The 14523-nt window shown below is 41.6% G+C and overlaps 1 protein-coding gene across 1 annotated transcript in view; it reads right to left on the bottom strand.

The window, feature by feature from the left end:
- Positions 1-14239, bottom strand: part of LGR5 (leucine rich repeat containing G protein-coupled receptor 5) — a 122477-nt gene extending 108238 nt beyond the window's left edge. The window contains exon 1 of the mRNA XM_038379406.2: positions 13709-14239. Coding sequence (XP_038235334.1) covers positions 13709-13926 — 218 coding nt within the window. The 5' untranslated portion in view covers positions 13927-14239. The remainder of the gene's footprint in view (positions 1-13708) is intronic.
- Between the last annotated feature and the right edge of the window lie 284 nt (positions 14240-14523).

Raw genomic sequence — 14523 nt, forward strand, 5'->3', positions numbered from 1 at the left:
TAAAAGAGAAAAGCACATATTTATTATATTACACAGTTAAAACATTTATTCAAGAATATCATGGTCTGATCAACACTGCAAAACCATTTTAGCAGTGTGAAATGCCAAAGTCTCTCTCTGTAACTCTCTTGAGAAACTCCACCTCACATTCATCTTCATCAAATACGATGCCATGGAGCATAAAGGAGAATTTCCTGGACCCTTTGTTCCACGTCATCCTCCACACCTGGTGCTGCCTTGAGCTGTTTCTTTCAGGTCAGCTTACATGATCTTGAGCCATGTATTCCTGGGGTGCACTCCAGGTAATTTCCAGCCCGTGGACAGTAGCAATGTGTCTGTTCTAACTACATATGAGTGGATGGATTCAGGAGTTTGGCTGTCATACTGTTTGAAGAACTTAGTTTGACTAATAGACTGGCAGCTGCTCACTGAGTTAGACAGTATACAAGTATAGGGAGTTACTTTGTCAGACCATTCTGTTCTAAGGATTCATACTAAACAGCATTGGTTGAAGGCATGTAGGCATCTATTGTTATCATTCCCTGTGATAGTCTTGCCGACATAGAGGAGCACAAAGGTCAGCAGTTTGGCCTGGAAACAAAATGTTAATTTGACAATGCAGCTACTGGAATCCCACACAATACCACATTATGCTACCCTCAAAGGAGGGGTAGATGGATGAGGAATATTCTATACATAATTGTAACTTGGTTTCACTCTGTTATAGCTAAAAGACATATTCCATGTAACTGATGTAAAGAGTGCTCTTATAAGATGAAGGAATGAGAGACATGATGCTTTGCTGGGAAAGAGGTTTTTTCCCTCTATGAGCCCTTGTTATTATTCTCTTGTGTTTTCCACATATAACATACCTCATTTTTCAAAATCCTATTGTCACATGACAATACACAGAATGTTTAATATAGATTAAACCAATTAAAGTAACTTATGTTTTGCACACACCCACACACACCCCTCTTAATGCCATCGTTTAAAACTCTGAACATCTTTAATGGGGAGCTGTGTATTCTGAAATAATCAAAACTGCTAATGAATATTATTTATAATTACTGTCATCATGTACTTAAGCAATTACTCAGTCACCAAATCTGTTTGTGTACTCAGCAGATGGTGTTGTTTGGATAAAGAATGAATCATTTCCCCTAGAATAGGCACACAATGGCTCAACAACAAGCTTTGCAATAAAACTAATTGTGATGTATCAAGAGTCTGACCCTCCATGAATAAAGTCAATGGAGTTTTGCTCTTCATTTCACTGGAAGCTAAATTGGCTCTTAATCAGTTATCATAGTTTAATCTGTTCTGATAAAAGTAACAGCATGTTGAGAGCATGAAGTGTTGTACTATCTGTTTTAAGAAAAGGAGTACTTGTGGCACCTTAGAGACTAACAAATTTATTAGAGCATAAGCTTTCGTGAGCTACAGCCTCACTTCATCGGATACAGACTAACACGGCTGCTACTCTGAAAACTATCTGTTTTGTTTCTCATATAGAGATACAACATTGTGCATAATACCAACCAGTGAATCTCAATATTACAAAATCCTTGTGACATTTGATGCTCCTATAGCAGTATCCTATGGCCAGACATGCAGAGACATAGAAAAACCATGACCATAAGATGCTATATTATCAATCAACAATAAATGGAGAAAACAGACTACATCTAACTCCAAGTTTACATGATTTGACGCAGATTTTCTGTAGACTGCCATGGAAGGCAAGACAGGTGAGCCACTAATGTGTGAAGAAATGTGACTCTGATAATTCTATTGGGCTCAATACATCAGTTTATGATACTATCACAAGGGCATTTAAGTGTCATCCATAAAAACCTGCTGAATTTTTTGTTAACGCCACCAAGAAAATGTCACCATCAAATACAAAACCAAGTCCCATGTGCCTACTGTTACGCGATTATCTGCATAGATGGCCACAAACATTTGTGGTGATACAACACAACTGTTTTAAGGCAGAAGTCTGCATCCTGACACAAATAGTCTAAGGACAGAAGACTGATACTTGGCTGTATGTTTAAGATCTTCTCAAGAATAAATCAGACTTTTGGCTTGCCTCAGAAAACCATACACTCTGCACAGGAACAACATATAAGTAACTTATTCCCTCTTTAATAGCACAAGTAGCAGAAGTACTAACTTCATTTTTTTATCTTGTTTTAAAGCTTTTCTGTCATTCAATATTCCAGGGCTGTACATAGACTGTACTTATTGTTGTGAGCCTTTTTGTCTGTATTTTTTAGCAATACCAATTTTGCACACAAAGTTAGTTCCTTTAGTAGAAGCATAGAACAAAGAAAAAAAGTCTGACCTGATGTAACTCCACTGAATTCCATGGAATTACGCACAGGAATGAATCTGGCTCTAGGAAAGGTAGGAATAATAGTAAGAGGCAAATATGGCTCCACTGAGAGCTCTTTAATAACCTGAAAATCAAAAAGGAATCCTACAAAAAATGGAAGTATGGAGCACAAAAGAATAGCATAAGCATTAGGAACAAAATCAGACAGACTAAGGCGCAAAATCAGTTACACCTAGCGAGGAAAATAAAAGGCGATAAGAAGAGGTTCTTTAAATGCATTAGGAACAAAAGAAAGATGAAGAAAAGTGTAGGTCCTCTACTTAGCAGGGGACAAAAGCTAATAACTAAATATCAAGAAAGCTGAGGTGTTTAATGCCTATTTTACTTCACTTTTTACTAAAAAGGTTAATGCCAGCCAGATATGCAGCACAGTCAATATTAACAAGAAGGGCGAAGGAATGCAAACCAAAATAGGGAAAGTACAAGTTAAACAATATTTAGACAAGTTACATGTATTCAAGTTGGCAGGGCCTGATGAAATTCATCCTAGGGTACTTAAGGAACAAGCTGAAGCAATCTTGGAACTGTTAGCAATTATCTTCCAATGAAGTGAGCTGTAGCTCATGAAAGCTTATGCTCAAATAAATTTGTTAGTCTCTAAGACGCCACAAGTACTCCTTTTCTTTTTGCGAATACAGACTAACACGGCTGCTACTCTGAAACCAATTACCTTTGAGAACTCTTGGAGGATGGGTGAGGTTCCAGATGACAGGAGAAGGGCAAACGTGCCATTTATCTTTAAAAAGGGGAACAAATAAGACGTAGGGAATTATAGACCAGTCAGCTTAACTTTGATTCCTGGAAAGATAAGGAACATAATAATATGTAAGCATGCAGTGGATAATGGGGTTGTAAGGAAGAGTCAGCATGGATTTGTCAAAAGGCTAACCTCATTCAGGGGTGTAGTGACAAGAGTGTTGTATGTAAGACATGGGGTGGGGGTAATTGTCCCATTCTACTCGGCACTGGTGAAGCCTCAGATGGAGTTCTGTATCCAATTCTGGGCACCACATTTTAGGAAAGATGTGGACAAACGGGATACTATCCCGAGGAAAGCAAAAAAATTATAAAAGGTTTAGAAAATATGACTTATAAGGAAAGGTTAAAAACTCTGGGCATGTTTAGTCTTGAGAAAATAAGATTGAGAGGGGACCAGATATGTCTTCAGATATGTTAAGTGGCTGTTAAAGAGAGGATTGTGATCAATTGTTCTCCATGTCCACTGAAGGTAGAACAAGAAGTAATGGGCTTAATCTGCAGCAGAGGAGATTTAGGTTAGATATTAGGTAAAACTTTCTAACTATAAGGGTAGTTAAGCTCTGGAATTGGCTTCCAAGGGAGGTTGTGGTATCCCCATCACTGGAGGTTTTTAAGAACAGGCTAGACAAACACCTATCTGGGATCATCTAGGTTTATTTTGTCCTGCCACAGTGAAGAGGGCTGGACTTGATGACTTCTCGAGGTCCCTTTCAGCTTTACATTTCTAAGATATGATGTCTTTTTTGTCCACTCCCTCTAAAGATTTACTTTAAATATTTCATCCAAATAAACTGTCATAAATATAAAGGGAAGGGTAACCACCTTTCTGTATAAAGTGCTATAAAATCCCTCCTGGCCAGAGACAACATCCTGTTACCTGTAAAGGGTTAAGAAGCTCAGCTAACCTGGCTGGCACCTGACCTAAAGGACCAGTAAGGCAACAAGATACTTTCAAATCTTGCGGGGGTGGGAAAAGGCTTTTGTTTGTGCTCTTGTTTACGTGTTTGATCTCTCTTGGGACTGAGAGAGTCCAGACAGAAATCTATCTTCTCCAGCTCATCCTAATCCAAGTCTCCAATATTGCAACCGGTACAGGTAAGCCAGGCAAGGCGGCTTAGTTTATCTTTTGCTTTATGTGAATTTCCCCTGTATTAAGAGGGAGGTTTATTCCTGTTCTGTAACTTTAAGGTTTTGCCCAGAGGGGGATCCTCTGTGTTTTGAATCTGAATACCCTGTAAAGTATTTTCCATCCTGATTTTACAGAGGTGATTCTTTTACCATTTCTTTAATTAAAATTCTTCTTTTAAGAACCCGATTGATTTTTCATTGTTCTTAAGAGCCAAGGGTTTGGGTCTGTGTTTGCCTGTACAAATTGATGAGGATTATTATCAAGCCTTCCCCAGGAAAAGGGATGTAGGGCTTGGGGGGATATTTAGGGGAAAGACGTCTCCAAGTGGTCTCTTTTCCTGTTCTTTGTTTAAAATGCTTGGTGGTGGCAGCATACTGTTCAAGGACAAGGCAAAGTTTGTACCTTGGGGAAGTTTTTAACCTAAGCTGGTAAGAATAAGCTTAGGGGGTCTTTCATGCGGGTCCCCACATCTGTACCCTAGAGTTCAGAGTGGGGAAGGAACTCTGACATAAACTATTAAATTTTTCCAGTTACAAAATTTTAAACACAAACTTAGTCCTCATATTAGTATTCTCTAGCCAATTAAAAATTCTTTACTCAACTTTTGAATTCAAACAAGTTTTAATTTTGTCCTAAAAATTACTATGCCTGCCCCTGTTCTTCTTTACCAGAACTGTTTTATGTTTCTTCAAGAATTTATTCAGTTAGGGTCCAGTTTTTCCCTTGGCTTGTGCCCAGGATGGAGGGTGCAAGTATATCCCATGCACTGGCCAGAGACAACAGAAATCCTTGCATTCAGGGATGCATATTATTCCAAAAAGGGCTCAGATGAGGTAAGGCCATGCACCCTGAGGTGCTCACAATCCCTTCACATACTACTCTTGGGGTGATGTAGTTTTGCATTAGCCTCTATTCAGGGCTGGGCCTAAAATGACACAATTTGAGCCCAGTGTATTGATCAAAATTTCCCTTTTCATAATCCTTCCTGCCTCATTTATAAACCACCAACAGCAATACTGCAAATGTCCACTCTTCCCTCTTCCACAAAATGCAGGCCTTGTCTACACTGGGGCCTACCAGCCAGCGAGGGAGCTATACTGATGTTACTGTTGAGGCTACATCAACGTAACTGTATGCCAACACCACCCACTGTAGACACACAGAACTAATGTAAACTATGATTTGCACCTCTGCTTACCCTAAGAGTCTGAAGCCAGGGTAAGCTACCCCCCTGCAAGCCAATTTACTCCAGTGCAGCACCATATAGTCCTGCTTCCAAGACACATCTTTTCTCTCCCCATAACCACACTTTTGATTTCTCTGTTGACCTTTGTGTAACCACAAATGCTTATTCTAGGTGAAATTCAGAGTAATTGGGCGGTATGTGGGGTATTCTCCAGGGGGTCAGAATTCACAAGTTTCTTGGTCTTAATGCTGGAACTGAGGCCACATCCCTCAGTACCCCCTACAAAGGCATTCCCAGCCACTGGCTCTGCACCCCTCCATTCTTCTGCTCCCATATCCTCCTTCTGCTGCAACTGTTTCAGAGCCAGTGCAATAGGTGCCTCCATGATGCACGAGGGGTGTGGTGTCACAACCAGGACGAAGGTGGTCAGACCTAGTGGTCAGAGCAGGAGTTGGGAGTCAGGCTGAGTCTCAGGTAGGTCAGAGGGTGAACCAAGAGTCAGGTGTCAATCAGGTTACCAGGAAATGAGAGTTGTGCACCAGGTTACAGAAAGCAATTGAATAGCAAAGTCAAGGATAAACCAGGGTCGGAAGCCAGAGTCTAGGATCTCTCACAAGTAGGATCTGAAGCAGAGGAAGGCAGGCCAGGTTATTGCTCAGACAGCTCTCCTTCATGGCTTCCTGGTTTAAGTACTGGTATTGGCCAATCAGGTTATCAGATTCTGCCACTCAGGCCAGAAGTACCACCCAGCAGGACCTATCTCCACACCCCTCCGACTTCCGAAATGCTCCCTGTGCCAGGGACTGCAGGGAGGGAGGTGTAAGAGCTAGCTATGCAGATTCTAAATCCACTGCCTACTTGAGGGTGGTTTCAAACTCTTTTGCAGTGCCTGAACAGCACAAAGGGAGCAGAGACAGGTGGTGCCTCAGACTGCTCCAATACTCATTAAGGGATTAAATTAAGGGGCCAAAGTTTAGATCCTGATTCCTCCATAATGCAGAACCATCAGGAGTTTCCTGGCCCACTTGCTTGCAGAAGTTATACAAATCCTGATGCAGAAGGTCCCCTTCTGAGGTGGCTTTATAATGGATGTAAGTGGAAGTCAGGCCCTAGGGGTGACATTCAGAGAAATGTTACAAATGCTCAGTGTGCCCTTATTGCTTTCTCCTCCAGTCCAGTGCCAGTGTTCCTCTCTGACAATCAGCCAAGGGGGATTTCAGAGGGGTCATGCAGGCCAAGAAAGGATCTCTTGGTTGACAGCAGAACTAAGAGTGGTCCTCCTAGGCAAACATGGCAGGAGGGTGAGAGAGAGAGCGAGCGAGCGTGCAAGGTGGTGAGGGAAAGCAATTGGGAGATTTGGAGGCAATTATACCCACCTTCTGATACAGAGTGTTTGCCAGCCATTTGTTACTCAGAGTTGCAATTTAAGAGCGGTGAGACCCTTTTATTTTCAAGTGGTGTGTAGCCAGGAGATTGAAAATGTTCTTTACAATATGGAACACAGTGCTGTGATATTTGCCTTTGTCATCTCACAATTAGATTACCATAACATACTATATCTGGGGCTTCTTCTTAAATTCATTTGAAAGCTGATGCAGAAGGTGCCAAATCTAACTGTGTGCATATTATACCAATACTCTGTGATCTGTATTGGCTGCCTGTTCATCTCTGCGTGGAGTTCCAGGTGTTAGTTTTGATCTACAAAGCTCTAGCTGGCCTAGGACCTGACTGCTTGAGAGATTGCCCCTCTCTCTGTGCAGACGGTCACTGCTGCAATCAGTGGATGTGCTCAAGCTGAAGCTTTCTTAATATAAAAGGAAAGGGGATTGTGGCAGGGCATTTTCCATGAGAGGCCCATTGCTTTGGAAATTGTTCCCTGCTCTCTGGTCCAAAATAGTCCAGGTTTGTTGCCCTTCTTTTTATTGGGCTTTTGGGAAGGGAGATGTTGCTTGAGAGTGGTATTTAAGGAAGGTTGGGTATTTTTCCTTATTTTTTTTCCTTTGCTGGGAGATCTAATTAGCTACTGTCACATATGTGGAAGTTGCTGCTGGTTTTGTCTTTCTTTGGTTGAGTTTAAAAATAATTGTCAAGGAAAAAGAGATTAGGATAGGTGTCTTGTCTGTGGTGATCATCCCAATTCATAAATAAATAATGTTAGGCCCCTTTGACAAAGGGTGCATTTATTTCTGTTCTAAACCCTATGGGCCTTATCCTCCTACCGCCTGCCTAGTGGAATTGCACAGAGGTTATTCCTGCCTTGTATGTAAACTGTACAGAACATTTTAATGATAATCCTCTAAGAGGGGATAAGAATGTTTTGAAGATGTCCCTTCATTTTGAAGGAGCTAGAGTATTTCTTCTATAGTTGAAGACTGATTAATCAATTTAATATGCCAAAAACATTGCACCAAATTCTGCTCTCAGTTACATTAGTCAGAGCCAAAGGAGCAACTCCATATTTGCAGTAATGTAACTGAGAAGAATCTGACCCACTGGAAAGAAACAAACAACCTTAAATTGTATGTAAATGATCTGTAAAGAATTCAGAAAGCAGTGCATGTGAATGAAGAAGTCTTTGGCAAATAGACAAGTAAAAAAGAAAGTATTTTGGCTGCAAAATTGGGTAGCGGTTTTAAGCATTTGAAAGACAAATGACAGAGAAAAGACTGGGTTAACAAGGGAACACTTGAAGAAAGTCTAATCTTAGCTGGCATGCTGACTAGGAAGGTCAGCTCAGTACACGCGTTCTCAGCTGGAGTCGGGCTCCCTCTGCCAGCCCAATTGTCCTCTGCACTTCAGATACCAAACCAAACTGAAGGTGCCTTCACCCTGCCAGCTCCTTATATTCTAGCAGTTTAAAGAGAGTTTCCTTTTTCCTGTCAACTTGTGTATAATTTCCTTATGCTACAAAGAAGGGAGGTTGTGTGTGTGAGTGCCTTTTTTTTCTTCTTCTCCTCTCAGAGTAGCACAAGGCTCTTTAGAAAGCAGTGTAAAGACTCATTCTTTAGTACTGTGTTCCCAGCCAGTAAGAGTGAGTCACTTTTTAAAAGAAGCTTTAATTTGTATTTCATTGATTTTCATGCTCATCCTTCTGTAAACATGAATGCAATTATGATCTACCTGTTTATAATTTTAATACTAAAAAAATTCCTATTAAGAAATATAAAACATTTGATTTAAAAATACACTGTGAAAAATTCCAGTTTGTACACACTTCTAGTTATACATGTCATGAGCAAAATTTACATAGGGGAAAAGAATTTGAACAATTTTCTTTTCAGAGTAGGTATTTAAGGCTAGATTCTAATCCTGATTTCACTGCTGTAAATCCAGAGTAACTCTAAAATCTGGTCCTCAGTCTATTGAAATAGTGAAATTAGCCACCTTTCTGGGCCAACTTTCCAATTGTCAGTTTAAATCACATAGTAGCCATTTATTTTATTTTAGCTCGAGGCAGCAAGAATTGTTTAGCATGTTTGAAATCTGTAAACAAGTATTTCCTAAAGATAAGGCAGGTATTTTACTAGCCACACCACACCTGCACATTGTCAATTGATCTGGAGGTTGCAAGAAGACTTATAAAGGCTTGCTCTTGCCTGAGACGCTACTCTGCTATTTGATCTCCTTGATATCCTGGAAGTGATTTCAGTTTATCTCAGACCATGAGGCATACAGGACTGAGTTTGTATCATAGGGTGGGGAAAAAAGATAAACGGAAAAATGTGTAAGCTTATTCAAGGATCGTAGTGGGAAGAAGGGGTTTTAGGTTTTGTGTGTTCTTGTAATAAATATTACCATAGCCCTTTTCTTGTAAATGTCTCAGCAGTTCAGTTTGTTTCTGGGAATATGGTTCTACTACTTTTAAAAGATTTCAATATTTTTAACTTCAAAATATTCCAAATTCAGTCCTTGGAAATTTTCCATGTGCTTAACAGCACATATTGAATATATGGTTGTGGGAAATGAAAGAAGGATATCAGAATTTGTTTAAATGAGAATATTGTAATCACTGAAAAGATTTTTTGATTTTTTTCATATATTTTACCAGCACAAATACATTTTATCTTCTTAATTTCCAAACTAGTTTGCCTTATCAGACGGCACTTCTGTGAAACACTATGCAAATCAAACTTCTAATTGACATATGCCTAGACAAATTTATAATTTACTCAGTTAAATCTTAATTTGATGCAAATAAAACTTAAATGAATTTATGAAGCAATTCATAAAGGAACAAAAACAAATCATCATACTATCTATATCTAAAATACAAGATTATGAAAACAGTAAGAGGCCTGTGCCTGCATTTCTCTTGCACTCACACTTCTCCACTGAATTAACTGACAGTTTAGGTGTGCAAGAAATGCAGGATTTGTGCTCCTTGGGTAGAATTGCCATTTGTAATAATTTTACCTTTCCCGCTGTGGAGATACATGTTCTTGGTAATCTAACTTCTTATAGTTATAATTTAAAATTGTATCACAAGTTTAAAAAGCAGCTCTTCAGTTAGTGTGTTAATAAACCAATTCTTAAACTTTGAAGTTGGCCAGATTTTTTAGATTATCAGTTATTTTGGAGATGGTGTGCTTGTATGATTAAAACATAGAATTGGGAATCTGGAGTTCTGGCTTCAGTTCTTGGTTCTTTCACAAACTTTCATTGTGACACTGGGCAAACCACTTTCTGCCTGGGTTTTTCTTTTCATTGTAAAAATTTGGGATAATACTTCACTAGTTCACAGTATTGGTCTGAGGCTTAATGGGAGTTCCACGTGTGAAGGACTTACAGATCCTGGCTCTTAGTGTTCGCTGGAATACAGTATACTACAGTGTTCGCTGTAGTGTGTTTGCTTTAGTGTTCACTGTAGTACATTGATAAAGTGACATTCTTAACTTGCAAATGAAGTCCCTATGCTGCCCTCTTATCAACACATGGAATTCACATTAACATCAATAGGAATTGTGTACATGCATTTAGCAGATTATGTGGGTTTAAGTATGAAAAATATAAGTTGAACTTAAAAAAAATCAAATAGCATGTGATAACAAATATACAACTTTGAACAACATCAAAAAGATTCTTTTTATAAGGGAGGGGAGAATTGCTATGCAAGTGGGAAATGCTGAATTCTGTAGGTGGGTCCTTCTGTTGACTTCATTAGCTATACAGCAATAGCACAGTGTGCACGGATTTCAGTCACTACAACAAACTCAACTCCTGTATCTCAAAATACAAAGTTCAGGATACCTGAACAACCTCTTTCTGTCCATTTTTAAATTTCCATTTTCCAATTTCTGAGTCTCATCCGGAAGTCACTATCTCTTTTCCTTCCCCAGGCAAACTATTCAGATAAGATAAGAGGGTGGAAATATGACAAAATAAAAACTTCCAATAGATAGTACTCCTGATTATGTCTATTACCAGGTCAAATATGTACAGGAAAGGGTCTAATAATAACACAGGTTTCATAGGAGGAGAGTTAGTGTAAGGGTTTGGACTCAAGCAATCAGCCTGTTTTGGGGGAAGAATTATTGTAATTAGTGAGAGTAAACATCTCTGTTTTTCATCAAAAGAACTATGAAACATAAAATCTGGTTGGCAACTACCAAATGAAAAAAAACACTTTTGTAGCAAATATGCATGTTTTAATGTTTGTCATTGCTTATCCACCTAAAGAAAATGAGACATGACAGTTCTTTGTTTACACAGGGCCGGAGGTACTTCACTGCATAATTAGGCAATGTTTTATCAATCAAATGATGATAGTCCTGAACAAGTGGTAAGGAATAGTGTCATACTTTTTTAAACAGTCTCATTAATGACTTTCTATAGGACTACTGGAATAATGCATATAGATTGTCTTGATCCTTTAAAAATTCCTCCTTTCCTGCACTGTATTTTCTACCCTTCAGGACGTATTCCATTAAATTAGAGTGAATTAATGAAAAAACCCTAAGAGACCCTTCCTGCAAGATATGAGGAATTTTAGAGGGGTAGCACCATTCTTCAAGAAACAGATCAGTAAAAGGATTATTTAAAAAAAAAACAACACAGCAGTCCACGGTACCAGCATTATCATCATGCTCAGCTATGCTTTCCTTTTTCACAAATTAGTTAAGAAATAGGCCCTCAAGAAATGGGACACTTCCCAGTTTTAGCATTTATCCCATCAAGCTAAATATTTTATTTCTGTCTTTACTACATTCAGAATAGTTACTCCAATTACGACTCTTCAAAGCACACAGTAAGCATCAAAAGCTGTTTCTCTCTTGTACTTTGAGCCCCAGCCTGCTCCTTTTGAAGTCAATGGCAAAATTCCATTTGGCTTCAAGACTATACCCTTATTCAATATTTTATTGTGTATATGAAAAGTTCTGTTTTATTATAGAGTATAAACTGTCATTCATTAACAACTATCCTTGCTTCTTAAAATATGGTAATTCACTCTGAAAAGTCTAAATTTACTCTAAGTAGTATAATAAACTAAAATGAAATGGTCATAATAAGTAATGATCTTAATAAATAAGAATCTTAATATGTGGCAACTTAACTGATGTAGTGAACAACACTCTAGCAGGCTAACAAGCTTCAGCTGGTAGAAAATAGTAGTCTTCACATTTTTAAATTATTTCAATGTCAGAGCAATTTTAAAAATTGTGTATTCCTGTCAAGTTAAATTTCGGAATCACAATAATTGAACAAAATCTGTTTTACCATTACTTGAGACTATATCACCAAATTTAAACTATAGCCAGAGCTCTGCACAACATACATTTAATATGCATATTCCTCTTTTCAAACAAACCATTTTGTTTCTTTTACCAAAGCTATTTTCATTCAATTTAGCTCCCTCTCAATATATGTTTGTTTATTATCCACACAGCATCTCTTACCTTGTTTGCGTTACCAAGTTTCACGCCCATAGGTGAAGGGGAAAATTAATTCAGAAAGGTTCCTTCTCTCCCCCCCGCCCCCACACACTTGAAATTTGGATTGGTAATACCATCAAAGCATCTTTATGGTAACAAATATGTCAACAGGAAAAAAAAAAGTATGGATAAACACATTCAGCATCAGATATACTGTATCCAGATGCAGAGAACTTGGACTCCTCTGTAAAAGTACATACTCAGAAATGAAGACAATTTATAGTCAGTAAAATTAGTGCCTTGTACTAATCGTTTCAAAACACAAAAATCAAGACAAGCAAATCAGTGACCAAACATAAATAAATAAAAATAAAAAAAATCACGATTTTTTCGTTGTACCAACTCCTATCCTCAAGCCCAACACAACTCAACACATACAACAGCAAGTGTACAGTCTGCGATTTATCTGCAAGCAGTTAAATAGAGACTCAGTTGAACTGTTCAAATCACGCGACTATCTCTTGTCATAAAGACCAGGGGTAGAGGGTCTGACATAAAGTAATAATTATCTGACATCTGAACAGCTCTTGTACTGCCAACCACCTGTTTCAGCACAGGGCTCGTATGATCAGGAACATGTTGAAACTACTGTTTCCTCCGCAGGTTCTGGGTGACGGATTTACTTGTTCTGAATGACAGAAAACAGCAGCGCTGTATTTGAATGTTCGCGCTGCATTTTACCCGCTCTCGCTGCTTTATTTCATTACCTTTCAAAACCCTCGACAGATCCGTTAAGGATTAAATCAGCAGCACTTTGTCCCGGGAAGGCAAAGGTAAAGATAACGTCCATGGAGCTCTAATCCAGGTTTTGCTGCTGCCTCCCTTTTAATTGCCCAATAAATGGCACATCATATAGCAATCCCGTAAGGAAATCAGCCCGTCTGCTTTGGGTAACGCGAGGGCAGACCGCCGTCTCGAAACGCTTTATAAGCCATTTCTTGATTGAAAGGCGATTAGGAACGAACTGAAGCGGTGGCTGTGGAAATGGATTCCGACTATTCAGCCCTTGAGCAAGATAGCGATCGGCAGCATTTCCTGTGGAGGCGGCGGCTGCCGCCAGGCTCGGGTTGGCGCAGGGGGAGCCGGCGCAGCCGGGCTTTCTCAGCGCTCTCCGGCGGGAGCAGCTGGAGCGGAGCCTCTCCAGGTGCACGATCGGCCGCCGCGAGGCTGAGCGCCCACCTCGCAGGCAACTCGCCGGGGGTGCCTCGCTCCCGACCCTCGCAGCCAGGGGCCTAGCACCAGCTGCCGGTTCCTCCCCCCCCCCCGCCCCCGCCCGCGGCCCCATAGCGGGGGCGGCCACTTACAGGTAGGAGGTGAAGAGGCTGAGGTTGGCGGGCACCGCTGTGAGCCCCCGGTCGGAGCAGTCCGCCCTGAGGAGCATCCCGTCCGGCTCACACTGGCACAGGGCCGGGCAGCGCCTCTGCCGCCTCCCGGCGGGGCTCGCCAACCCCCCGCTGCTAGCCCCAGGCAGCCCGAGCAAGCAGAGCAGGAGCAGCGCGCTGGGCGGGCAGGAGGTGTCCATGGTGCCAGCGGGCGCTGGTCGCCGCTGGGCTCTGCGCCGCTGTCCTGTAGGGCGCTGTTTTCACCCCCCCCCGCGGCTCAGCCGGAGCCTGGGAAAGAAGCTACCGCAGCCCCGGCTGCTGCTGCTGCCACCCGCAAGCCGCCTGCCCGGGCGCGGGGAGCCGCTGCTGCTCCTCTTGCAGCCGGAGCCTGGCCTGGAGCGCGAGCTGCTGGAGCCCGAGCTGCCGCCGGCGCGCCGCGCTCTGGAGCAGCATCTCAGCTTACAGGCTGTTTTAAAGAGCCGCAGCCTGCCCCGCGCGCCCACTGACGCCGCCCAAGCTTTGCCCGCGGCCGCGCTCCTGGGTCCTGCCAGCGCCTGGGGGAGTTCCAGGAGGGGGCGGGGGAGGGTTCTTGGCCTCTACCTGCCGCGCGGGCTGCCTGTGGCGCGCGGCAGGCGGGGCACAGAGCAGGGCCGGCCCTGGGGAGCGGCGGTGGCGGGCTGGGGCTTGGAGCGCCAAGGGGTGCGGGGCAGCCCCTGCCGGCTCAGCCCAAAGGCGAGAAAAAGGAGGAGGGCAGGGAGCTGCTGGCAAAGCAGGCAGTGCCGCCAGGTTCCTCCTGG

This window comes from Dermochelys coriacea, chromosome 1 (assembly GCF_009764565.3).
Source record: "Dermochelys coriacea isolate rDerCor1 chromosome 1, rDerCor1.pri.v4, whole genome shotgun sequence".
NCBI lineage: Eukaryota > Metazoa > Chordata > Testudines > Dermochelyidae > Dermochelys > Dermochelys coriacea.